The sequence below is a fragment of the Canis aureus genome, chromosome 37, assembly GCF_053574225.1.
Source record: "Canis aureus isolate CA01 chromosome 37, VMU_Caureus_v.1.0, whole genome shotgun sequence".
Lineage (NCBI taxonomy): Eukaryota > Metazoa > Chordata > Mammalia > Carnivora > Canidae > Canis > Canis aureus.
Genome location: NC_135647.1, coordinates 13,861,672 through 13,888,738, shown reverse-complemented (window position 1 = coordinate 13,888,738; position 27,067 = coordinate 13,861,672). Strand labels below are relative to the sequence as shown.

Here is a 27,067-nt window from a genome sequence, read left to right as displayed (position 1 = left end):
AACTGGTACCAACTCTGGGTAAGCCAATGGCTGACCCAGAGAGGGGTGGCTGGTGCCAAGACCCACAAGCAGTTTCATTTGGCACAGAGTCTAAAGGAGAAACAGCTCTTTGTTTCAGCCATCAGAGGGATGACACAAAAATTCCCACACTCTCCTCTCAAGGCAGAGAGAAGTATCCTCTGGCCCTTCCAAAGCCAGAACATCCAGCTGAAGACAAAAGCTGCTTATCCGATGGGACTACTGGCAGATGCCAACTGCAGGGCCAGCCACCACCCTGCCGGCTGCCCACACCCCACCCCTCCCAAAGGCTGCCCCTGGCCAAAGAAGTCCAGACTCGTCTCCTGCTTGAAGTCTCACAGCACCAGCACAGGCTGTCACTCGGAGCAAGAGACTCGTCCAGGGCATAGATGCTTTATTTTTACCCTCATCCTCGCAGACTTCCCTCCAGATTCTTTGCTCTTAAAGAGAATAAACCCCCACGATGGGGAAGTGATAACCACATGACAGGGAACAGGCCAGAGCCAAGGGAGGATTCTAAGTAATTCAAGACAGGGCAGGCGTGCCTGACAGAGCAAGAGAGGATGGAGGCCTTCAAGCTCTTCCTCCATCCACATCATGTGATGAGGGTTGCCTCATGATTTTCAGGAAAACTTTCCATGAACAGCAACAAAAAAAAGTGCTTCGTTCTAATGAACCCTGACCTCATTTACTGAGGGAACCTCAGCCACACCACACAAGCCTGGGTGCACGCAATCTGTCCACTCCATTTTTTGTCAGGCAGAAGTCACACATGCCCCGACCTTCCTGGGCTCTCAGTAGCTCCCAGCAGCACAGACTTGAAGCTTTTTCATTGTGTTTATGAACACACTATAAAAAAAGATGAACTGAATGAATGAGCAGATGTTAAAAAAAATGATACTGTGTAAAGGAAGGACTAAAACTATATTTAATAACGTTAGACCCCTTGGGCATCCCAGGTAGCTCAGTGGTTTAGCACTGCCTTCAGCCCAGGGCCTGATCCTGGAGACCCGGGATCGAGTCCCACGTTGGGCTCCCTTCTGCCTGTGTCTTCTGCCTGTGTCTCTCATGAATAAATAAATAAAATCTTAAAAAAAAAAAGTTAGATCCCAGTTTTCCAAAGGAGCGGGAGAGCCCCACAGGTTAGCCCTGACAGTTTGGGCTGTAACAAACCCCCTGAGCTGTTACACCGAAGGGAAATTCTGCAGCATCTTGACAAAACGTCTTGAATAATGGGACTGGGGGGGTGGGGGGGTAGTATTTTCATCGGGAGCCATGCTTCTCACCAAAGGCAGTAGGCAGAAATGTTTTCAGAATGCTGAGGCTCTTGGCAAAACAAAATTCTGGTATCAAAGTGCAACTCGACCCTCACCCATACTGCCACTGTCCTCACAGGGGACCCTAAAAAACCCCTTCTGCTGAGATGGAGCCCTTTGGTTGCCTAAGAAAGAAAACTCTGGATGGTATCAGACTTTTTTTTTTTTTTAAGGATTTTATTTATTTATTCATGAAAGACACAGAGAGAGACACAGGCAGAGGGAGAAGCAGGCTCCATGCAGGGAGTCCAACGTGGAACTCGATCCCAGGACTCCAGGATCACACCCTGGGCCAAAGGCAGATGCTAAACCGCTGAGCCACCCAGGGATTCCCTTGACTAACTTTAAAAGAAAATCCCCACCTCCCAGCCCTTCACCAGAAAGGTCTTGACCAACCTGAATTTGGCAGAACACTTCTGACCCCTTCGTAGGACAGCGAGTCTTCCCTTCAGCTCATCTGGACCTTCCCGAAAGTTGTGAAGAGGCATGTGTCAGCCTCCCAAGCTTTCTCCTGCCCAAGAATTCCAGGGACCCCCTCGCCCCCCCACACTCACTCTATAGTGTGCTAGTCTTCTCTCAGAATTCAGAAGCAAGCAGGAACACATACCTTGAAACTATCCTCTTGTTCAGAAGTTGCTGAATCTCTGTTTCCTCTTGGAGTTGAGATTTACTATCACTTGACTTTTTAATCTGTTTTTTAGTAAAAAGCTGTACTAACAAGACATGGCTCATAAATAGAAATAAACTTATTTTTGTTTTCTGACTTCTCAGTGAATTTTACGCATCCCCCAAGAGCGCCAAACAGCAGACAACTAGAGCAGGAGTTCCTTCTTAGGTGTTTGCTATCTCCAACCAGCTAGAAAGTAAATGTAAAGCAGGAAATGTCGATAGCATTTTGCTTTAAGAAGTTTTCTTCTGGGTGTATTTTTGCGTTTTAGAAATGAAATACTTTGGGATATGTTACTATTCAGAAGTACCAGCTGGTTTCAATGACTTTGTTCGCTCTGACTTCTCAAGTTATTTTACACGTTAGGGAGGGAATGAATGCTCCAAATTCTAACTGCAAAATTTCATGGTCCCGCCTCCTCTTCTGAGAGTGGGGCTGGGTAGGGCAGGGAACCAACTCACCACTCAGGTTCCTGCAAGTCCGACAGCTGAACCAGTCTTGAACAAAGGGCCTCATCTCAATCACCAGTCTCAAAGCCTACAACTGTCAATGAACAGTTACCATTTGTGGCATAACAGGGCCTGGGGGCATTAGCTATTAACCTTAGCCTGCCGCTTCTCCCATTCCAATTCTGAGTGGCACAGTGCTTCCTAGAGCCCACCCAACATTTAATGACCCATCAGGAAAAAAGCATGAATTGGGCAAGATATCCACAAGTACTCTCTCTCCTTGTAGGTAAATTTAGACACATTTTGTTCAATAACTTGCACTCCAACCGACACAGAGAAGAAAAATGTAAGATTTTTATTGAAACCTATTTGGCAAGACAAAGCCTCAGAAACCAGACAGCTTAGATTTAAACAAGTACTGCATCAAGGAAAGCCGAATCTGAGCTGTCAACAAAAGGAAGTTGTTCTTTATTCCAGAAATAGCCTTAGAAAGTAACGAGCTTGGTGCTAATTAGAGAGGAACGGGACAGGCTTGGTTATACACTGCCTATCAAAGCGCCCGCCTTCCCTGCCTGAACTGTTTTGAAAATGGGGAAGTGTTTTCGAATAACCCTTTTCAATGCTATTCAGAGTTGAACTTTGTACTTCTGTGAACCACAAGATGCTGCTCCACGATATGCCACCCAATCTTACTCGGAAAAAATTATGCTTTGGGCACAAAAGCAAGAACCCTATTTTCGGTAAGTTTAGTGACTGGGCCTGGCAGGCCATGCGCATCAGGAGCGGTCAGGCTGAGTGCACGGGGGTCCCGCAGTGTTTGTGCCACAAGTCGATGGCCTTGCTCACAATCGCGTCCGAGCTGTCCTGAGGAATCTGTGGACAAGCAAACGAGTCTTTGTGAAATTGCCATGTTTATAACTTCATTGTCTCCCTCATTCATCATGCCTCAGCAATTTCCCCTGGAGTTTTCACTACTTTTCAGAAAGTGATCCTATGAAAGGCTGCAGCCAGGATCTTTGTTTAGTGGGCCACTGGAGGACACAGTAAGGAGCTCTGGCCAGACTGCCCGGGGTTTCAAGCCTGCACTGCCCATCATGTGCCCCTGGGCAGGTTACCCAACGCTACCTGAGTTCAGATCCCATCTCTAAAATGGGGCAAATGACAGCCTCTTCCTAAAGCTGTTTAAGATTATGTGGGAGAATCCATGAAAAGTACTTAGCGTGGGCCCTGGCACTGTTCCCCACTAAAAGAATACTGATGACTCATTTATTCATCACATTGTTCACTGGGTACTCACTATTTACTGAGCCACTATTCAAATGTTAATAGTGACCAATTAAAAAAAAGAATAGATTTTTGGATCCAGTGAAATTCATCCTGGCATAAATTTCTTGCCTAGTTAAGGGTATTCTGAGATACACAGAGATTCATTTAGATCTTCTCCTACATGCACTATGTACGTATTTAAGCGCATTAACAAACCCAACTGGGATTCGGCCAGAGATAGGAACAGCAATGAGAGGGCTTATTAGAGTCCTCCGTGACATCAGGCTTCCTTTTTCCACTGAAAAGGATTACTCTACCTCAGATATTAGATCTCCCCTCCTTTCTCAACAAGCCTCCTGGTGGTCACATAGGGAGAGAAGACTCTGGTCTGCATGCACACATTCATGATAACAGTCTCACTGCTCAGACCGTCTTCCCCCAAAGAGGATGCAAACTATACTCCACAGACCAACTCTCTGCTAAATGTTTCCAAGGGGAAAAAGTGTTTCTTACAAGGTAAAAGTATCAGAGAAAATAATGTAATGTGGGAGGAAAACCTGGTTTGCTAAACAAGACTTCCTTTCTAGATTCAAAATCAAATTTTTAAAAAAGCACACTTACATTTTCCAGAAACTTTGTTATCTTCTCTGCATTGTTCAGAGCCATTACTTTTATTTTAAAGGTTAATAAAATTTCCACAGCTACAAAAACCAGGATCTTACAGGATCCACTTACAACTTTATCCCAAACCCTAGTAAAAAAAAAAAACAAGAGATATAAGATCATTTGAGTTTGAAATTTATGGTTAGCTAAACATCTAATTATAAAATTAAGTCAAAATTACTCCTTTTAAGTATAAATTTCAGAAAAAAATCTATAACAAAATAATCATCAAAAAAACAAAAGCAAACTAAATCAGCCATTTGAAACGTATTTCACATACAACATTGGAAGGGAAAAGGAATGATTACTAAAAAGGACTTGCTCTACAAGGCATCTGCCAGGCACCCGTCCTCTAATGACTGAAACTTGACATTTTAGGGAAGGAAAGTCTTAAACCAAAGTTTGGATTTTACTAAGAGTAGGTAATGTTAATCTAATTATTATTATTATTAAATACTAAGGAATAACAAAAGTGGTGTATGAAATGAGATCAATGCAATTTCATTTTCCAGTGGTTGAAATTCCTAAAACTTCTCCAAAAGCTTAAGGAGCTAGGAGGCACCTCGGTGGCTCAGTCAGTTAAGCATCTGCCTTTGGGTCAGGTCATGATCTCAGGGTCCTGGGATCAACCCCCTACATGGGGCTCCCTGCTCAAGGGGGAGTCTGCTTCTTCCTCTGCCCTCTGCTCATGCTCTCTCATAAATAAATTAAAAATTTTTTAAAGAGCTTAAGGAGCTATTGATTTGCAACCACTCTAAAATAACTATTCTCATAATTCCTATGCCTATTTATTTATTTATTTATTAAAGATTTTTAATTTATTTATTCATGAGACACAGAGAGAGAGAGAGGCAGAGACACAGGCAGAAGGAGAAGCAGGCTCCATGCAGGGAGCCTGACATGGGACTCGATCCCAGGTCTCCAGGATCATGCCCTGGACTGTAGGCGGCACTAAACCGCTGAGCCACCCGGGCTGCCCTAATTCCTATACCTCTTAAAGTTGGTTTCACACTCTATGTGCTTAGTCATGTACTGTCCTGTGATGTTCTCTGCATGTTGCCTTTTCTCCCAACTACCTCATACAGTCTTGTGGGGAGGGCCAGGACTCTCAAATGCCAGCAACACATGTCTGAAATGAATAAAAGTTGGATGTGAGTCTCTGATCTCTGCCCACCTTCAGCTACTTTAAAGATGTCAGGAAGAACAAAGAAACAGGAATATTTCCTCCAGATCAAGGTCTACCATATTTCTGGAAAAGAAAAGCTTAGACCTCTGCCTGGAGACGGTTTTAGATGTGAATATTGTACAGCATCTAACATACTGAGGGCCTTCAAGTTTTCTAATTGTACACTCTAATGTCTCTAGCATTACCATTAAGTTGTATTCACATCAGGTTAACATTACTAATATTCTAGCATTTCTAACTGTAAAAATAATAAGCTGAATCAAGTGTTGCTCTGTTGACTGCCAAGGAGTTAACTTCAAATTATGGTATTGTCCTAAAGCAGATTCATACTCTGAAGGATAATCACACGAAAAACCAGGATCCTTCTCTGCTTCAAGCCTTCAGATATCTTTGAAAGAGATACTTGCCTCTGTAAACTTGATTCAGGCAAGCACCCTGCGAAGCACCTCTTGAACCAGAGATCGTAAGGAAGTCTGGACAGCGCAGAACACGTCTTCAGATGACTCAGCAAACGGCTATCTTCCAGATTCAAGTACTGTTCAAAAGCCTTTGGCTAATGATTAAACAGGAAGAGAGATTACTTGTTTCCTGTGACATAACATTACCCGATTTTACAGCTTGTGATGAACAGGATGAATCAAACGTACAGGCTGAACGCAAAGTAAGTGCCAGAAAACAAAACTCCAGACTCATCCAAGTCACTGGTGACGCAAAGTTCCCAAGTCAGCAACCAGCAACACAGGACTAAGGGGTTTTCCAGGGCACTACTGGGCAAAACCAAACAGCTCTTCCCTCAATGTTCCCCTAACAGCAGTAACAAGGTTCCACATCCAAAAGCAAGAGTCCAAAGCAAAATTTATTTATTTATTTATTTTTTTTCCCAAAGCAAAATTTAATTGTTCTGGGGAACTAAGAAAGATCCATGGCACCCCTGGCTATTCTGGAGCAGTAGATGAAATATTCAGGAAAAGGGGAGAAGGGGAGGGATGCCTGAGTGGCTCAGCAGTTGAGTGTCTACCTTTGACTCAGGGGCTCAGGGTATGATCCCAGGATCTGGGATCAAGTCCCACATCCAGCTCCCTGTGAGGAGTCTGCTTCTCCCTCTGCCTGTGTCTCTGCCTCTCTCTGTGTGTCTCTCATGAATAAATAAATCTTAAAAAAAAAAAAAAAAAAAAAAAAAGGGAGAAGGGGAAAGAGTAAGACCAAAGAAACAAGAGTAGGACCGAAGTGGAGAGAGGTAATTAGGAAGAATGGGACAAAAAAAGAGCTGGATGTGAAAAGGGCCCACCAGTCCTTGACCACCCACACCCAGGCCAAGTGTTACTGTGCACCACACCAAAGACACCCCTACATCAGAGACATCCAGAGGAGGCACTCTGTACCCCACATGCAGGAGAATTCTCGGGAGGCAGAGAAATAACATGGAGGGAACAAAGCACCTGGATTCCATGTGGAAGCCTCTCCCATAAAAGGGTAAGTATCAGCCAACTCTAGGAGCCTGGGAGAGCTAACAAAGCCATCTCCCAGACCAGTCAAATCCACCTGGCACAAGCTGCTATATTTATGATCCACCAGCCAAGAATAATGCCTGGGGGTCAAACTCTCAAGCCCGTATCAGTATTAAAAAAAAAAAATACAACCCAAAACTATACTGAAGTATCATCTCTAGTAATCACACTGAGTACTTACCCAAAAAATATAAAAACACTAATTCAAAAAGAGACGTGCACCTTGAGGTTTACTGCAGCGTTGTCTACAACAGCCAAACTATGTAAAGAGCCCAAATGTCCATCGATTTATGAATGGATAACGATGTGATGTATATATATAGTGGGATATTACTCAGCCATATAAAAAGAATGAAATATTGCCATTTGCAACAACATGGAGCTAGAAGTTATGATGCTAAGTGAAATAAGTCAGAGGAAGGCAAATACCATATAATCTCACTCATGTGAAATTTAAGAAACAAAATAGATGAACATGGAAGGAAAGAAAGAGAAAGAGAGGCAAACCAAGAAACAGACTCTTAACTTTAGAGAACAAACTGATGCTTACCAGAGGGCAGTTGGGGGGGATGGGTGAAATAGGTGATGGAGATTAAGGCTACACTTATCATGAGGAGCACTGAGTGTTGAATCATTAAATTATATACCTGAAACTAATATAACACTGTAATGTTAACTCTACTGGAATTAAAAGTTTAAGACTTAATGAAAAAAATTCACCCTTAAAAACAAAAAAAGAAGATATATGGAGGTATCATCTCTCACCTATCAGACTGGTGAAAATGACACACCATGTTGGCAAAGGAGACTGTAGGGCAATGCATCCTCATCTACTGGTCATAAGGATGAGGTCTATGAAGGAGAATTTGGAAATATCTAGCAAAATAACATAGGCCTTTATCCTTTGATCTAGTCAACTGATTTCTAGGAAACACATCCCCCAAATATACTGGTAAATAAAAATGAAAAGGTAGGTGTATCTGTATTTATCTGTAACACTGTATAATACGAAAGACTGGAAACACCCTAAGTGGCCAATAGAGGACAAGTCAAATAAATGAAAGTATATACACACAGGGGAGTCGTATGAATCTGTGAAAAGGAATAAGGAATGTCTCTATATACAGGTGACCCCTGAACAACATGAGTTTGAACTATGTGGGTCCACTGATATATAAATGTGTTTTAATAAATACATGTACAGTACTACAAAAGTATTTTTCTTCCTTATGATTTTAATGACATATTCTTTTATCTAACTTTATTATAAAAATAGAGTATATAATATACAAAATATTTAATATGTGTTAGCAGACTGCTTATATTCTTGGTAGGCTTCCAGTCAACAGTAGGCTACAGTAGTTAAGTTTCTAGGGAGCCAAAAGTAATACATCATTTTGAACTGTATGGGGGTTTGATGCCTCTAACCTCAACACCATTCAAGGGTCAACTGTAAAACTTAAGGCATGATTTCTAGCATATATCAAGTGAAAACAGAAGGGTAGAGAAAGATGCATATCATATTATTAAATCTATTAAATAGATGCTATTATTAAATCTAAGAAAGATAGTAAATATAAATACATACGTATATACTTTCTTTTTAGTGGAAAGAGATAATATTTACATTGCCTGAAAGTTTTAGTATACAGCAAATGGTAGATGAGGTTATTATATTTTACTGCTAAACTTTTAGGTTATTTCCAGTATTTCCATGACCCTCAAATTCTTTACTTTATGAAGAAAATAAAACACACCTGAACAAGAGAAGGCAAAATCTGACAGACTTAACCACTCTGAGAGGAATTTACATTGAACTTAAGATGAGGTTGCTAACAGTGTTTATTTAAAAAACAAAAACAAAAACAAAAACACCTCTCTTTCAGATGGCTTTTAAAAAGCAGTGCAATGGCAATGAAAGAAGGCTCACTTACTTTAATGACTGAACACAATTAAGTCTGAGATGGCCTAAGGACAGTCTGTTCTGAAAAAAGATTAACCAGAGGCCATTCATGTCACACACTAAGGCTGGATTCTATTCTCCTTGCCAAAAGCAGGATTCATCAAAGGGCAACATTTCCTAAAGCGTGTAAGCAGAGGAGCAGCTGTGATATAACCCTATCAATCAGAATATTATGACATAATAAATGTGTCACCATCAGATAGTGTCTCATCTTTTTGTCATGCCAAAAACCCATCATTGCCCATTAAGTGCACATTTTCCTACAATGATAAAACAAACTACGCTTTGTGATAACCAATTTAGTTGGTAAAACCACAAAATCTTGAAGATGCTAGACAAGATTATAAAAATTACTTTAACAAGAAGCTAAGAAGAAGAGATCCACTAACCACAGTAATAAAAATTTTATGGGAGACTAAACACAGCTTAAATAAAGAGAAAAGTTCAAGTAAGCCGTAAGTCAAATAGCAACACAAAGGAAATTTAATTTTTCTTACACATTCTGAAGAACTTTAAAAAAAAAATCATAACTATTTAAAACTATGTGTGGAGTACTAAGACGTACATATTAAACTTCCTTTTTGAAGAGGACGAAATTAAGGTTTAGGGGAGGTATTTAGTATACCACTGATTCAAAATTCACTTCTAAGAAGAAACCAGAAACCAGTGTTAAGCCACCAGTGCCAAGGCACTTTTGAAACAGAACAACAATATGAAGGAATTTTCTTTACCAGCTACCAAAACATATGAAGAAGGTATGTTAAATAAGTCATATGGTATTAGTCCAGGAATAGACAAATAGCTTGATGCGGAAAAAAGCCCAAAAAGAGATGCTAATATATATGGAAATCTAGTACATGATAAAGGTGTCATTTCAAATCTGCAAAGAAAAGAATGAATTGATAGTATAAGCGGTAGGTAGTTTGACTTACTAACTGTGTGACCTTGGGCAAGTTACTTAACTGCTCTGTGCTTCAGTTTCCTCATCTATAAAAACAGAGAAGTGTGTTAAAATTAAGTTTTCATTAACATAGTAAATTGCCTGGCATGAAGCAGGAGCTCAATAACTGTCAAACAGAAAGAGGAAGAGGAGGCAGCTGACTGAAGGTTTACTGCAGTTAACAAAGAAACAAGGTCAAATCTGTGTCAGTACCAATTACAAACACAAATCCCTCACAAATTAAAGGACTAAATTTTAAAATGTTTCAATATAGGGACACCTAAGTAGCTCAGTTGGTTAAACATTCAACTCTTGATCTCGGCTCAGGTCATGATCTCGGCTCAGGTCATGATCTCAGGGTTGTGGGATCAAGCTCTACTAGGCATGAGGTCTGCTTAAGATACTCTCTCTTCCTCTGCCCGTCCAACTGCACCCTGACTCTGGCTTGCTTGTGCATGAGAGCTCATGCATGTGCTCTCTGTAAAAAAAAATTTTAATATTAAATAAATAAAATTTTTAAATATTTTTAAAAGTTAGAGGAAAGTTTTTTAAAACCCTGTTTTTTAATCCTAGAGTTAGGAAGGATTCCCTACGTAAGATACAAAAAGCAAAATACTGACAGATCCAGTTGCATCAAAACTTTAAAAATCTCTCTACGACACACAGGGAGAAAAGATTGTTAACATATGTAATGCAGGATAAATATCCAGAGTATATCAAAGCCTTTTACAAATAAAAAAGAAAGATGCAAAAGAGAGAGGTGGACAAATACAAAAGACTAAGCATAGGCAAAATTGCTCAGCTTCATCAGAAAATGAGGATATGTAAATTAAAACGAGATACCATTTTCACTATCAGATTAACAAAAATTTAAGAAACTGATTCTATCAGGTATTGGCAATGGAGTGGAAAACAGAAAATTTTATCTGTTGGGGAAAGCAAAATTGGTATGCCTTCTGGGTGAGCAATCTGGCAATTAAAAAATTAAATACGGGGCACTTGGGTGGCTCAGTCAGTTGAGTGTCTGCCTTTGGCTCACGTCATGATCTCAGGGTCCTGGAATCAAGCCCAATGTCGGGCTCCCTGCTCAACAAGGAGTCTGATTCTCTCTCTCTCTCTCTCTCTCCCCCAGCCAACCCCCACCCCACCCCCGTCACTTGTGTGTGCTCTCTCTCAAATAACTAAAAACTTTTAAAAAAACAAAAAATTTAAATACAGCACTCTTTCAACCAGGCAATCCCCTCATAGGTACCTGCTCTACAGAAACACATATATAGAAAGGCTAACATAGAAGAACATGCTGACTGTCAACATGGACCTGTTATATTAAAATATGGCAAAATTATTAACAGGAAATACTATGAACACATTTTTTAAGAGAAAAAAAAAAGTGGTTTTAAATGAGTGGCTCTCAATCCTAGCCATACTTCAGAAACACCTGAAGCTTTTTAAAAAATAGAATTCTGGAACCCACGTACCCCCCTGAGATTCTGACTTACTGGGTTTGGGGAGAGGAAAAGCACTGGTAATTTTTTAGAAGCTCCCAGGTGGTTCTAATAGGAAGTCAGGGCTGAACACTACTGATCTGCACTGACTTGGAAAGTGTTCCAAGACATTAAGTTTAAAAAAAATTGTACAGTTATATGAACATTATAATATTTATGTTTTTTAAGTTACATATATAAAATATAATCATTATATGTGCGTATGTGCATATATATGTATGTGTGTGTGAATGGATTCCATTCATCCTCATGTACATAAAACAGTCTAGGATATACACCCAGCTAATGACAATGTTTACTTCCTAGAAGGTGGGGGATGAGGAGATGCAGATCTATGGGAACACTGGATTCATCAGAATACTTCAAGAATGTACTTATTACTTGTGTCATTAAAAATAAAGAATTTTTTAAATGTAAACTAGCAAAATGCTACTGGACTGGCTTCAATACTAAATAAGAAAAGCTAATGAAATCATGGTATAATTTGGACCTCTTGATCTAATTAGGCAACTAACATTATGCTTCCATTGCCATGCTTATTTTTATTGAAATTAACTAAGTGAATTAAATTTTAAAATTCTGAAAATCAAATTTTACATAATTGAAATCTATAAAACACTCTTGGAACAGTGCTCAACAAAGCTAAAGGGTCTTGCCAACGGTTCTGATGACTGCAGTTAGCACAGTGATCCTCAGGGCTTAATCAACTTTCATCAGCACCCCTCCTCAGTCCCTGCAACCACTATCTTCAGTTACTGCTTTCAACAGACTCTCAAATGACACAACTCAATGATTTAAGAAAAAAGACATTCATTTTTATAAATGAGAGAAATAAAGAAAAACATTTGAAAAACAGAAAGGCAAAGAACCACTGGCTTATGCTGAGTACGCAGGTGCCATGCTATTGTCTGGACTCCTGAGTCAGAGCGCAGCAGCCAGCCAGTAGGCTGGCTCCCTTACATCCATTCGCCTCTCCCTCTTCACTAACAGAATTCCATTGTAACAGATCACAATATGCCTGGCTTTATAAAAACAAAAACAAAACCACATTTCCCAGCCTCTGTGGCAGACAGAGGTAGCCAGGTGTCATGGTCTTGCCACCAACAGATATGCAGAAGGAAAGTCTGTCCAAGGGACTTGACTGACTGTCCCTTCTCCTCCTTCACTCTTGTCCTTGCATTTTCCCTCCTACCTGCCTAGGACACGGATGTCACAGTGGTCTCTCAGCATCCATCCTGAGCAAGAGAGGAAGGACCACAACTAAGACTGCTGGACTGCAAGGACAGGAGCCTGGGTTCCTGAAGATACCATGGCACTGTGGCTCCAGCTCTGGACTGCCTTACCTCTAGACTTCTGGTTACATGAGAGAGAAAAATAAAGCTTCAGGGATATTTGGGCTTTCCATTATATACAGCCAAATTTAAACCTTAACTAATACAGAGAAGCAATTCTAGATAAAGCCAGTAGATTCTCCAGGATAAGGAATACAAAAGAGCAGGGGTTTGCAATCTATGGCCTGCAGGAGGCTAAATCCACCCACAACCATTCTTTTATGCATTGTCAGTGGCCGCTTCTGTGCAACAAGAGCAGAGCTGAGTATTTGCGAGAGACACACAGAGACATAGAGACCATCTGGCTCATCAACCTGAAAATATTTACTATCTGATCTTTTATGGAAAACATCTTTGGCTCTTCCTATAGAGGGTCCACTCCATTGTAGCAGCACCAGGAAGTAAGGGTAGTTCCCCAGTATCACTGCTCACCCTGACTCACCAACAGCCAAAAAAGCATTCCTTACCAGCTGAGGTAAAGACTCCCGGTACTTGTTGTTTAGTTGGTTCACAAAGCATCGGATGATCCAGTAACAGTCGACACTATCCTCTACCATTTCTTCCACGGCTTTGGCAATGGCAAGAAATACTTCATCTTCTGGCTCCTGAAAGATCAATAATAAATCTCCGGTAAAGAGAGGGAGCCAGCAGAATAGAGGAATACATATTTCTTTCATAAAAATGAATGCTTACCCCCTAACTTCTGAAGAGGCTGTCTTAATCAAAGTGGAACCAAAAAGCACACAGTCCACCACTAAAGAGAAGACCAAGGCGGAGATAAGAATGGGTAACCAAAGAAACCTATTTGGATTAGTGATGCTGACAACTATCCATGTTTCAGGCTGAGCATGCAGAGGTTTTTCCACCCTCTACCATTTAAGGTCACCAGAGAAAACATAAATCATAAGCAAGGTCCTGACTCTCTACACACAAAAATATTCCCAGGGCTAGAAGAGAATTTCTTTGAAAAATATGTGATAAACACCACAATTGGAAACATTTGTTAAGACAGTGATTTGCAAAAAGTTCAATGACTCCAAAAGAACTAAAAAAGCATTTTCTTTATTTCAAAGTATTCATTCATATATTCCTTTAGAAAGGAGCCTCGGTGTCCATCGAAAGATGAATGGATAAAGAAGATGTGGTCTATGTATACAATGGAGTATTATTCAGCCATTAGAAACGACAAATACTCACCATTTGCTTCGACGTGGATGGAACTGGAGGGTATCATACTGAGTGAAAGAAGTCAATCGGAGAAGGACAAACATTATATGGTCTCATTCATTTGGGAAATATAAAAAATAGTGAAAGGGAATAAAGGGGAAAGGAGAAAAAATGAGTGGGAAATATCAGAAAAGGAGACAGAACATGAGAGACTCCTAACTCTGGGAAACAAACAAGGGGTGGTAGAAAAGGAGGTGGGCGGGGGGTGGGGGTGACTGGGTGACGGGCACTGAGGGGGCCACTTGATGGGATGAGCACTGGGTGTTATGCTATATGTTGGCAAATTGAACTCCAATAAAAAAAATAAATAAATAAAAAATAATAAAAAAAAGAATTTTGTTCTAAGCACCCTTAAGCACCTAAAAAGTTAAAATGTCCTTAGAATCAGAATTTCAGGAATCAGAAGAATGGCATTTCTCAAACCCTGTGTCAATACTCAGAATATGAATGGAAACCCTCAAGTAAATTTCAACAAAGTAATCTTATAAGAACTAGAATCTACTTGAAAATTGATTTTGTTTTCAAACACCATATCTTATACAAAATCACATCTTCAGCGGTGCCTGTGGCTCAGTCAATTAAGCCCCCAACTCTTGATCTCTTGATGTCAGCTCAGGTCACAATCTCAGGGTCATGGGATTGAGCCCCACATCAGGCTGTGTGGGATTTATGCGCTCGCTCTCTCTCTCTCTCTCTCTCTCTGCCATTCCCCCAGCTCATGCACACATGCATATGCTCTTGCTCTCTTAAAAAAAAAAAAAAAAAAAAAAAAAAAAAAGTTTTCATCTAGGATTTAACAGCCAAAAGACTTCAATGTTAAAAAGAAACTAAAAAGTATCTCTCTACTCTCCTTAAGGGCCCCAAGTTAAATCAAAATTCCTATTTTAATAAAAGCATTTCAGGGATCCCTGGGTGGCTCAGCAGTATAATGTCTGCCTTTGGCTTAGGGCATGATCTTGGAGTCCTGGGATCAAGTCCCACATCAGGCTCCCTGCATAGAGCCTGCTTCTCCCTTTGCCTGTGTCTCTGCCTCTCTGTGTGAGTCTCTCATGAATAAATAAATAAAATCTTTTTTTTTTTTAAAAGCATTTCATTTTAGGCCTCCTTTCAACCTCTTAATATTCTATAAATGTCAAGAGTAACAGAATCACAACAGGAAACTGAGGGTTGCTGGAGGTGAGGTGGGTGGGAGGATGGGGTAACTGGGTAACAGGCATTAAGGAGGGCATGTGATATAATGAGCACTGGATGTTATGCAACTGAGGAATCACTGAATTCTATCCCTGAAACCAATAATACACTATGTGTTAACTTAAAAAAGTTTATTTAAGAAAAGAGTAGGGATGCCTGGGTGGCTCAGCAGTTGAGCGGTTGACCTGCCTTTGGCTCAGGTCATGATCCCAGAGTTCTGGGATCAAGTCCCACATCGGGCTTCCTGCATGGAGTCTGCTTCTCCCTCTGCCTTATGTCTCTGCCTCTCTCTCTCTCTCTCTGTCTGTGTCTCTCATGAATAAATAAATAAAATCTTAAAAAAAAAGTAACAGAATCACAGAAAATAATTTTTTCTAAATATTAATTAATGTATCAGAGGAAAAGAGAGAAGGAAGGGAAAGACAGCCTCCTTTCTTGGACTCCCATCCCATACTGGGCACTGTACTGAGTGCTCCTGAACATGGCATCTCACTGGCTCCAGGACAGTCTGAGAGGCAGGGAAGAAGACCAATGTCCTTGACTATGTTCCCAGCCCCGTGTGGAGTGCCGTCACACACTCTACTAGATAGCAATACTAATGAGGCTGAGTGGGTCTTGATGACCGGGGAGATGTGGGAGGCAGAGCCAAAACCAACACTTTGATGGCACATCTGCCCAAGACTACAGTGATGTGCCATCAAAGTGTTGAGACATGCCGAGCAGGAATGAGGTGAAAACCATAAACTATCATTTAGATTTCTTGAACTAATAGATAACCTAACCTAATTTAATATATAATTTAAGAACTTGCAGAGTACTACCAACTTTGCTCTGCCAGAAATAAGGAAAATTTAAAGAAGTCTGTCAAGACTTCCAATTATTTTCAGAGCCATTCTCTCTTTATAAACTTAACATGAATGGACAACCTCAGGTCTGTCCATGGGAGCCACATCATTAACTTCAAAAAGAAAGAACAAGTGAAAACTCAAAGTGCTATACAGGTAGATTGCAAACTGCAATAAAAAAAATAAGTTTTGGGGTGCCTGGGTGACTCAGTTAAGCATCTGCCTTTGGCTCCGGTGGTGATCCCTGGGTCCTGGGATTGAGCACCACATTGGTCTCCCTGCTCAGCAGAGAGTCTGCTTCTCCCTCTCCCTCAACCCCTCTCCCCACTTGTGCTCTCTCTCTAATAAATAAAAAAATAATAATAAGGTTTACAGAATACCACAGCTTGCAGGCAAATCCTGATTTGAGCCATCACTGTTTTAGCCACACACAAAAAAAGTTAAAATGCCTAAAATGAACTTTGAATTGCATTAAAATAGCAAAGCCCAAGAGCTATAATCATTCCTTTACCTGAACTTTCCCTCTTCCCTTCTTTTCCCTTTACAAACAATAAGCAGTCCAAGTAACTAGGGTACAGGTTTGTCAAAGACGGAAGTTTAAAAACAGGTTGGGGCCTGCTGGGCTGTGGCCTTAGGTCAAGGTCAAGGAGGTGACCTATTGCACCAGCAGGCAAGGGTCAAAAGGTAGCTGGCAGTATGGGTTACAACGAGAGGAATGAGCAAAGCAGTAACCATACTAAGGAGAATAGGAGCCTTTATATATTTGCAACTCTCAGACAAGGAAGCTGCAAACACAAAAGGGTGAAGGTAAGAAGAACTCACGGGCCTGGACTGGAATCAGAGGTATTGGTACTGGAATCAGAGGTGTGAAATGAGGGTTTTTAATATTCAGAGGTCAAAAGACATATAAACATACACGTGTGTGTGCACATGATTCTGTATACTAACAGAATGTGTACATATTTCCTAGCTCTGCCTACATACAGGACCGAGAAGCAACAACACACCAGAAACAACAAGCACGTCTAGTGCCCTATTCTTGGTTTCTAAATACCACCCTTTATTCAAAAGGGACATGGCTGATTTTAGGAGTGGGGTAGAAAAAATACAAGATGGGCTTGGAATATCTTTTTGTGCCGGAAGGTAAGGAAATGCTCAATGATGGGGGCTTGTCAATAAAGACACAGCAGTCAATTTGAAGGGTCTCCCACTGGCCTGAGACAAGCTGAACATCAAGTAAATAATCATATTAATGGGTTATAGGCCACTGAATAACAGAGGAATACATAAATTCATACTGATATAAATAAATGAGAAAGGAAACCCCTTCCTTATAAAAGAATGCCAACTAATAATTGCAGAGGGAATGAAACAGAAAATGACCACTTGACAATCAGCAGAGTAAAAATTATTTCAGGCAGGAATCATTACATGTGGATGGATATTTACATAATCTCAAAGCATCTCCTCACAAATTATTTATTAATTACAAGAGGAAAAATAGTATCCTTAGACTGAAGAAACCGGGCAGATGCCACCTTAACCAAGTGATCAAAGTTAGCAGCAATAGTAATAAGTATCATACTTCTGTGGTATTCCTGACAAAAGCGCATAATCAAATATTAGTCACAAGGAAACATCAGGGCAGCCCGGGTGGCTCAGTGGTTTAGCGCTGCCTTCAGTCCAGGGCGGGATCCTGGAGACCTGAGATCGAGTCCCATGTCAGACTCCCTGCATGGAGCCTGCTTCTCCCTCTGCCTGTGTCTCTGCCTCTCTCTCTCTGTCTCTCATGAAAAAAATAAATAAAATCTTAAATAAATAAATAAAAATCTTATCTTTAAAAAAAAAAAACAAGGAAACATCAAATGGACCCAAACTGAGAAACACTCTACTGTCCAAAACTTTTCAGATGTGTCAAGATCATCAAAGACAGACTAACGAACATCCAAATGAAAGCAGAGTAAGAAGATGTGGCAATGAATGCCACCTATGAGCCCACACTGGATCCCAAACCAGGAGAAGGACAGCAGAATATCAGTATGGTTTATAGATTCATGATATTTTATCACTGATAATTTTCTGAGTTTGATTATTATACTACAGTTACAGAAGATGAAACATCTGATGATGCTAGGTAAAAGTACATGGAACACTATGCTATGTCTTCCAATTTTTTCTATGTCTAAAATGATTTTTTAATGAAGAGTTAAAACATTTAAAAAATTTTTAAATCACCAACAAATGATAAAACTACTGGCTGAAAGTTTCATAAGAAAGTCTGATAAGTTCTGAACCAAAACTTACTGTTTATGATAAAGGACATTACTGGGGCAATTGCCAAATGTGAATGGAGTCTGAAGATTCAATGTTAATACTGTATCAATGTAAACTTCTTGGTTTCAATGCTTGTACCATGGTTACCCAGGGGAATGTTATTCTCTTTAGGAAGTCTATATTGAAAGAATCTGAAGTAATGGAATATCATGTTAAAATTTTTTTTAAAGATTTTATTTATTTATTCATGAAAGACAGAGAGAGAGAGAGAGGCAGAGACACAGCCAGAGGGAGAAGCAGGTTCCATGCAGGGAGCTTGACCTGGGACTTGATCCCAGGTCTCCAGGATCACACCCTGGACTGAAGGAGCTGCTACACCAGTGAGCCACCTGGGCTGCCCTGCATCTTATTTTCAAACGGTTTAGGAAAAAATATGTATACATGCAAAGGAAAAAATGACAAAGTAACATGGCAAAATGTCAATGCCTGAGGAACCTGGGTAAAGAGCATATGGGAATTCTTGGTAATGTTCTTGCAAAAGCTTGCCATCATTTCAAAATAAAATGTATTTTTAAAAATTAGACAGGGACGCCTGGGTGGCTCAGCGATTTAGCACCGCCTTCAGCCCAGGGCGTGATCCCAGGGTCCCGGGATTGAGTCCCACGTCGGGCTCCCTGCATGGAGCCTGCTTCTCCCTCTGCCTGTGTCTCTGCCTCTCTCTCTCTCTCTCTGTGTGCGCACGTGTGTGTGTGTGTCTCATGAATGAATAAAATCTTAAAAAAAAATAAAAAATAAAAATTAGATTGAGTCAGAATACGCAGGATGACGAGTGCCAGGGAAATATGTGTTGCTTTTATTCCACAGAGTCATTGAAAGTTTCGAAGACAAAATACAATGCAGTCAAAAGGTCAGCAGGATGGGACAGACTAGAGTTGAGACAAGTGTCAAAGAAAAGCAGCACTAACCAGTGGAAAGGAGGGACTTCGAGGCAACTTTCCAGACTCCAGCTGATACATGCGGAGATAGACTTCAACCTGAGGTGTGGCATCGCTGACAAAGCGAACAACGTGCAGGGCATGAAGCACATCACAGTACTGCTCCTTGCGATACATCATCACCTGGGCATGGGATTCATGGTGTGGAGGCAGGATCCCTACACAGAGACCGAGGGGGGAAAAGAATGGGCAAAATACTGAGACACAGACCCAAAGCCCTCCTCTATTACAGAGAAATCAAGTGAGAGCTGCCCTGTCATGATTAGACTGCAATCACACAGATATTTAGTTACCGTACAGATTTTGTTTTACAAATTCTCTTTATAAAACAATATTAAATTTTAAGTGAACTATCAATATTTGATGCCAACTGCATCACTGAGACTTAAGAGAAATTGGAATGGCATCATAAAGCCCTTGAACAAGTGTGCCACCTAAGTCAAGACAATAGCTACTTCAATTATCCTAATGATTTAATTTTTGGTTGTTGGCCTGGGGCCACCCTCAGCTCCTACAGACCGATCTCCAGTTTTTGCACTTGGCCCCTGCTACAGACTGAATTGTTCCCCACCCCCCAGATTCATATACTAAAGCCCCAACCCCAGTGTGCCTGTAACTAGAGATAGAGCTGATAAGGAGTGACTAAGGTTAAATGTGGTTGTAAGGGTGGGTGAACAGAGCTATTGCCCTTCTAAGAAAGGAAGACATACTAGAGTCTGTGGTTTCTCTCTCTGCCATGTGCGGACAGAATGGGAAGGTGGCCATCTACAAGCCAAGAAGGGAGGCCTAAAGCACCAAGAGCCAAACCAACCAGCACCTCAATCCTGAACTTCTCAGCCTCCAGAAGCATGAGAATATACTGTTGTTTAAGCCCCCCAGTCCATGGTATCTCGTTATGGCTGCTCGAGCTAACAGTACAGGCCCCTCATCTCAGAGCCACTCACAACTCCTCAAAGCCTTCTCTTCCCCAACAAGCAAACTTGCTCACAAAGTAACCTAGCTTCGGGAATACAGAATCTGTGGCTGATGAGGCCACCTTACATTACATTCTGATACTATTTGTGCTCATCAACCCAATCAAACACGTCTACCTGTGAGGCTTTGGAGCAAAAACCGTATCTTTTTTTTTTTTTTTTTTTACAAACAAATGGCATGGAAAAAAGCAGAGTGGAAGGAGCACTGGACAGGCTTTTAGCATATCTGATAACCCCAGAATTCTCACAAATGTCTCTCTAGGAACTTGTTTCCTCAGCAGGCAGAGGTGAAAAATGGGATGGTTAACCATCTCACCAAATGTCCTTCGTACAACACTAGCCCCAAAAGCCTGTATGAGAAAAAGAGTACCAAGGGTCAAACAGATTTGCAAAATGTTGACATTGAATTTTCTAGGTTCTAAATTCTGCTATAAAGAAAAACATCTTAGAGACACCTGGGTGGCTCGGTTGGTTGAGCATCCGACTCTTGATTTCGGCTCGAGTTGTGATCTCGGGGTCCTGGAATCAAGCCCCAGATCAGGCTCCCAAGCTCAGTGCAGAGTCTGCTTGGGATTCATTCTCTTTGTCCCTCCCCCAGTGCTAGCTCGTTCTCTAAAATAAATAAATAAAATCTTAAAATAGAAACTGTATTTATTCTAGCCTCATTAGATTTAACAAGACTGTATAGGGACATGGAGTCAAAGTTCATGTCATAAGTTCATAAGGTTTGCTATCCGGCTCTATGATTAACTGGCTAGATGATGGTCAGCAACTTATTCAGTGTCCCTATACCTTAGCTGCTCCATCATAAAAATGAGACTAATAATACCTATCTAATACAGCTGTTGTAATGATTAAAAAATTGACATATATAAAGTACCTAGGAAGCATATAGCACATACTAAGCTAGTATAAGAGTTAGCTGTCCATTTGATTAAGGATCACTCTTTGCTATAAAACAACAGAGATCCAGTATTCTAAAGAAGTGTCACAAACTGCAACTGGACATCTCCCACTAATCCACTGGTATTATTAATAAGACACGTAGTATTTCCCAGCCAAAATAGATGGTATTACATTACACCTAAAAGGCATCCCTGGAAAGCATTTATTTTGATGGCCACCGGAAACACCAAGATTTAAGAAAAAATGCTCAGGGAAAAACTAAAATAGTTGATACTCGCTCTCAAGACATAAACTGTACGGTGGCCTACCAGAAATACAAATACATAAAGACGTGCCAGGACGCACAACACACAAAGGCATCACACAGCACTTTCCAGTTTGGGTTGTATCCCCTCACTGCCTCCACATTACATAATCAGACTTAGGATGGCAGGTTTCTCAAGTTCTGAAAATCCAGTACATTCTGGAAAGAAAAATGAGGTCTGCTGTCTATCCTACCTTCGGATGGGCTCTACCAACCTGAGATCAAATCCCAGCTCTGCCACTTACAGACTGGAAGGCCTTAGGCAAGTTATTTAGCCTTGTGGCCTTTGACCCCATTTGTAAAAATGGGATGTTAATACCTACTTCACAAGAGAAGTCTAGGATTACTCTCATTTTTTTTTTAAGAAAGAAAAGTTAGATGGTTAACGGATGGATATTATATGCAACAGCAGGCTGAGCAGTAACAGAAAAAAATCCTTGGCTCAAAAGGGACGCTGTCAGTCACTTTTCCTCCACAGAAACTGAGCAGGTTCATTTGTCCTTTCCTTCAGCCACTCATCACTGAAATCTACCCATTTGTGCTTCTAGGAGGTAAAAACTTCAATTTCTTTCTGACTCTGATAGCACTCATTAGGAAGTTAGACCTTTGCAGCTGGGAATCACAGAAATAACAAACTGAGGGCTACGACCTACAAGTTAATGTGGCTAAATAACCTCACTTAACAGGTGCAAAAATTGAGGCCTAGCAGGGTCTTCCTCACAGTTACCCAGGTGACGGTAAACCCTAGGCCAGTTCTTTCTCCAATTCGATGCTCTTCCCACACCTAGTTTCAGGAACACACGTTACTTTCTCTTCTATTATTACTAAACTAACATTCTTGGAGTCCTATTTAATGCACTGCTACTAAAGTCACCTTCTTAAATGCTCTCACAGTCCGCAGTAATCCAGTCTCCTAAAACCAGACCTAATATGCAGTAAAGGGCCTAAAAAAAAAAAAAATGCTCTTTTTTCTGATAAAATGACAAATATCCCGTCATTCAACACTTTTGAAGATAAATCTTCCTACTGTTGGGTCACATACCTAAAAGCACCTTCCATACCAGTGCACGGTACATGGATGGGAGAGGGAACCTCTGACTAAAAGTACAAAGTTTCTCAATATCTAGAGGAAGAGAAAGAAAACAGCAATTAGGAGCTTTTTCATGTTGATCAAATGAAAGTGCATTTCAGTCTTTAAAAATGACAGTAAGACATTTCTTCAGAGGAATTCTACTCAGTAAATCTAGGAAAGGCAAGGTCTGATTTCTAGCCCAGGTGTTTCACCAACTAGCTATTTAAAAACAATTAGTGCTTCACCGAGTAGGTGATGTATTTAGCATCTATTACTACATTCCCTACATTAGCAGTAGTTACTACTTATAGAATTAATTTCATTTAATCTATACCTCAAGCTTTTGGGGTTGTTATTGTTTTAGAGATGCAGAAACTGGGGCACCTGGGTGGCTCAGTTGATTGAGCGTCTGACTCGATTTCAGCTCAAGTTGTGATCTCAGGGTGGTGGGATTGAACCCCGAGTATGGCTCCTCGCTTAGCGGGGAGTCTTCCTGGAGATCTCCCTCTACCCCTTCGTCCCCATTCATGTGCCTGTGTGCACCCATGCATGTGTGCTCTCTCAAAGAAAGAAAAGATCTCTCTTTAAAAAAAAAAAAATGCAGAAACTGAAGCTCTAAGAAGTTAAATGACTTGATGAAGTTAGCACAGCTACTGAGTGGCATTGTCAGGCCTCAAATCCCCACATTTTCCAATAAACCACACTCAGCTGTCCTGGACCTCAACTCCCCCTACTTGTCAAATGAGAATAATTCCAGACATACTTAAAACATAGACTGTCTAGCAAGGATCAAAGATCAGGTGGGAAATTGTTTAGAAATTTTAAAAGCAGGATGCCTGGGTAGCTCAGCGGTTTGAGCATCTGCCTTTGGTCTAGGGCGTCATCCTGGGTCCTGGGATTGAGTCCCACATCGGGCTCCCTACAGGAAGCCTGCTTCTCCCTCTGCCTATGTCTCTGCCTCTCTCTGCGTCTCTCATGAATGAATAAATAAAACCTTAAAAAAATGTTTAAGCATTCTACACATATTACTTTTTTTTAACCTATGATTCAGTTTATTTTAGTCAACAGAACAGACATTATTACTATGAAGAAACTAAAATGTCAATACATAACGTAGTCTTGGTATTTCCATAGAAGAAAAACCATGGCCAAGAGTTGTTGCAAATTTACCCAGAAGCTAATAACACCTCTGAAAACCGAGGAAAGGAAATATATAGGTATAATACAAGGAAAAAAAGCATCACTGACTTGAGTCCTCTCAAAGACATCTGACTCGGCCTCAGCAAAATATAAACCTGAAAAATCCATGACTTCTGTCAAAATACACCCTTCACCTTTCATCCTATCACTAAAAATACAGCAGGTAACAAATAGTACTGAATGTCTTTTAAGATAGCATTTCTTTCAGGACAGCTGAGACGACTAAAACGCGATAACCCTGAGCTTGTAAAACTCACCCAGTCGGTCATCTTTTAGGAGAATTTCCAGTGATTTCTTTTCTTCAACTCCACGAAACCCCACTTTCTCGTAATATACGGAACGGAAGTTTCTCTGAGAGTCCTCAGTCATGTTTCATTCTTGGAGGGAAGAGAAAGAACAGGGAGGGGAAAAGAGCTTAAAAACAAAGAGTAAAGAATTAGGAACGTCTCCAATGATTTTCTGCGACTTCGCCATGAATTTGATATACTAAAATAAGCTGGCTGCCCTCGCACAGGACTCAACATTAAATATCTCTTTTTAAGCAGCTAACACCACCTCACCGGTGTTCCTTGGCCAAAAACCGAGACATAAAACTAAAGTCCTCTGAGCTACTAAAATAGATTTTGCAAGGTGCAGATACTAAGGAGGACCACTTATCAGAGTTCCTAGCCATCACACAGGTTGAAAGAAAAAAATTAGTAAAATTCGAAGACGGACTAGATAGGGGTCACCAAACAGTATCCACCAGGATTTCTGTTTTACAAATATTATGCATTAAAAAAACTGGACTCTATTCTAAAGCACTGGCAATTTATTATCTTTCAATGGGAGGATTCCAGGTGGTTTAAATCTTCTTTCTTTTGCTTAGCTATATCGTCAAATGGGCATTTTGTAAAATGAAAAACTAAGCTATCAAAGTAAAAAGCCACATGCTTCTCGTTGAGTTTCCCTTCAAACACAGTCCTATCAAATGCAATTACCCAAATCCAGAACCCACCGGAGAGGAGCAGCACCAAACTGCAAACCAGAAGAGGGGCAGGAGCGTAGCCTGTTCACAAGCGAGGCCACAAAGCTGGGGACAGAACAACGAACTTAAAATGTGGCATCAGCTCTCTGTGTGTCTCTCATGAATAAATAAAATCTTTAAAAAAAAAAAAAATGTGGCATCAGAACTCAAGACAATTCAGCGGCCTCAAGTTCCTTCACCATAAATGTTCCTAAGACTGAGGGCAAGTCAACAGGGAAAAGGTCAAATTAGGTTGGCCTTTTAAGCATAAAATGAATGTAATGGATTTTTCAGGAAGTACTGCACGCCTGACTGAAATACTTAAAATACCCATGCAAAAAAAAAAAAAAAAAAAAAAACACATATATATATACACACACATATATCACATATATGTATAATCCCCAAGTTTTAGAAATCCTGAGAAGCCTCCAGTGACCCGAGGATGGTTGTGTTCCAGCCAGCCACAGTCTTCCTTATTGAAAAAATATGTTCAGGGCAGCTCGGGTGGCTCAGCGGTTAGCGCCGCCTTCCGCCCAGGGCGTGATCCCCGAGTCCCAGGATCGAGTCCCACGTCGGGCTCCCTGCGTGGAGCCTGCTTCTCCCTCTGCCTCTCTCTCTCTCTCTCTCTTAATTAATAAATAAATAAATAAATAAATAAATAAATAAATAGATAAATAAATAAATATTTTTTCAAAAAAAATCAAAAAGAAAAAAAGAGGCATATAATTAAAAAAAAAAAAAAAAAAAGATATGCTCGCAGTCCCTTCAATTCCAGGAAGAGGAGGGATCATTTACCAATCAGAAATTCTCAAGGGTTCTGAGCTCTGGGGCCCAAATGTGTTTTTTTGTTTTGTTTTGTTGTTTTGTTTTTTTTTTTTTTTGAAAAAACAAAATTCCAAGGCACTAAAGCCGCTCGTGAGTTGGGGGATTCCTTTGGAAGCAGTATCCAAACAGCTGCAGGCGGATGAAACGCCATCCTCGGGGCAGCCCGGGTGGCTCAGCGGTCAGCGCCGCCTTCGGCCCAGGGCGTGACCCCGGGGTCCTGGGATCGAATCCCGCGCCGGGCATCCCTGCACGGAGCCTGCTTCTCCCTCTGCCTGTGTCTCTCATGAATAAACAAAATCTTTAAAACACAAAAAACAAATAACAAGCCGCCATCCTCGGATTGCACTACAGCGGAATGCGGGTCCTGCGGGAGGAAACACTGCAAATGCGCCCCCGGCCCCGATGCAAACACACCCTGGTCCGAGGGCCCAGGCCCCCTCACTCCGCTTCACCTCCAGGAGAGGAAACCGCACCCGGCTTGGGACTAAGCGGTCCGGGGGCAGCCGCGCGACCCGAGGGCCGCGGACGACACCGACGCGCCCCGCGGCGACCCCCGCGCCCGGGAGGCCAGCGCCTCGCAGCCGCCGTCGCCGGACGTGACGTCAGCGCCCTGGGCGGGGCGGCGCCGAGAGTGGCAGCCCTCCAGAGCATGCGCAGAAGCTCCACGCGCCTGAGCGCCTGGGGTCCGAGGCTCGCGCTTCCGCGCCGCACGCGCCCCGGGGCACCATCCTCTAGCTCCCCCCGCCCCCCACCCCGCTCTGGCCCGGAGAATCTCGCCGCCGCCTCGTCCCCTTGTGCGCGCTGTCCTGGCGGCCGGTGCTTGGGATGCTCTCTCCTCCAGGGCGGGGCGGCGGGGAGCTCCCCACCTGCAGGACACCTGGGAGCCTGGGAAGATGCTCCGCAGACAGGTGGCAGACTCCTGCTTTGGTTGTTTGTTTCCTTTTTAATTCTTTCGGTATGTGAAGACCAGCTGCATGAAAAATGCAAAGGGGGAAGCCCTGAGTGGCTCAGCGCCTGCCTTCAGCCCAGGGCGTGACCCCGGAGACCCGGGATCGAGTCCCCCAGGGGGCTCCCTGCATGGAGCCTGCTTCTCCCTCCTCCTGTGTCTGCCTCTCTCTCTCTCTCTCTCTCTCTGTCTCTCATGAAGAAATAAATAAAATCCTTTTTAAAAATGCAAAGGGAATTTATTCACAGCTCGCTGTGCAACAGAGCCACCCTCCCTTGAGTTTTCTCCAAGGCGGCCGAGGAGTGGAGATGGTTGATGGGGGGCCGGGGGGGAGCGCGAGACTAGTTAGAGGGGGGCAACCTGGGTGGTCCGAGCCTCCATCAGCCCTGTGTGGCTTTCTATGGTCCGAAGTTGGGACAAAAATCAGAGAAGCTGGCAGTTATTAATCAAATCCTGGCCACCTGGGGCCAAATGTTACTATCATTTA

At 41.7% G+C, this 27,067-nt stretch overlaps 1 protein-coding gene across 7 annotated transcripts; it reads right to left on the bottom strand.

Moving 5' to 3' along the window:
• Positions 1-2,784: 2,784 nt before the first annotated feature.
• On the bottom strand, positions 2,785-26,223 carry TBC1D7 (TBC1 domain family member 7). Of its 7 annotated transcripts, XM_077885861.1 has the most exons (9): positions 26,049-26,222; positions 24,798-24,872; positions 24,058-24,177; positions 22,571-22,651; positions 19,315-19,502; positions 13,280-13,417; positions 5,973-6,118; positions 4,338-4,467; positions 2,785-3,323 (listed from the first exon to the last, which is right to left on the bottom strand). In XM_077885861.1, exons 3-9 carry the CDS (start codon positions 24,167-24,169, stop codon positions 3,237-3,239), a joined length of 882 nt encoding a protein of 293 aa, XP_077741987.1. In that variant the 5' UTR covers positions 24,170-24,177; positions 24,798-24,872; positions 26,049-26,222; the 3' UTR covers positions 2,785-3,236. The 7 variants fall into 7 exon arrangements, 6 of the variants coding, with proteins under 6 accessions (XP_077741987.1, XP_077741991.1, XP_077741988.1 ...); XM_077885865.1 differs by lacking the exon at positions 22,571-22,651; XM_077885862.1 differs by lacking the exon at positions 24,798-24,872 and having other exon boundaries at positions 24,058-24,214.
• Positions 26,224-27,067: the final 844 nt, after the last annotated feature.

What these genes read in the sequence shown, in the direction of transcription:
- TBC1D7 (XM_077885861.1), bottom strand. Translation starts at nt 24,169, where the DNA reads ATGACTGAGGACTCTCAGAGAAACTTCCGTTCCGTATATTACGAGAAA. An exon ending in CCTAAAAGATGACCGACTGG is followed by an intron (nt 22,652 to 24,057) that starts GTGAGTTTTACA and finishes CTCTTCCTCTAG; the next exon opens with ATATTGAGAAACTTTGTACT. An exon ending in GGGAGTCTTTACCTCAGCTG is followed by an intron (nt 6,119 to 13,279) that starts GTAAGGAATGCT and finishes TTTAATCATTAG; the next exon opens with CCAAAGGCTTTTGAACAGTA.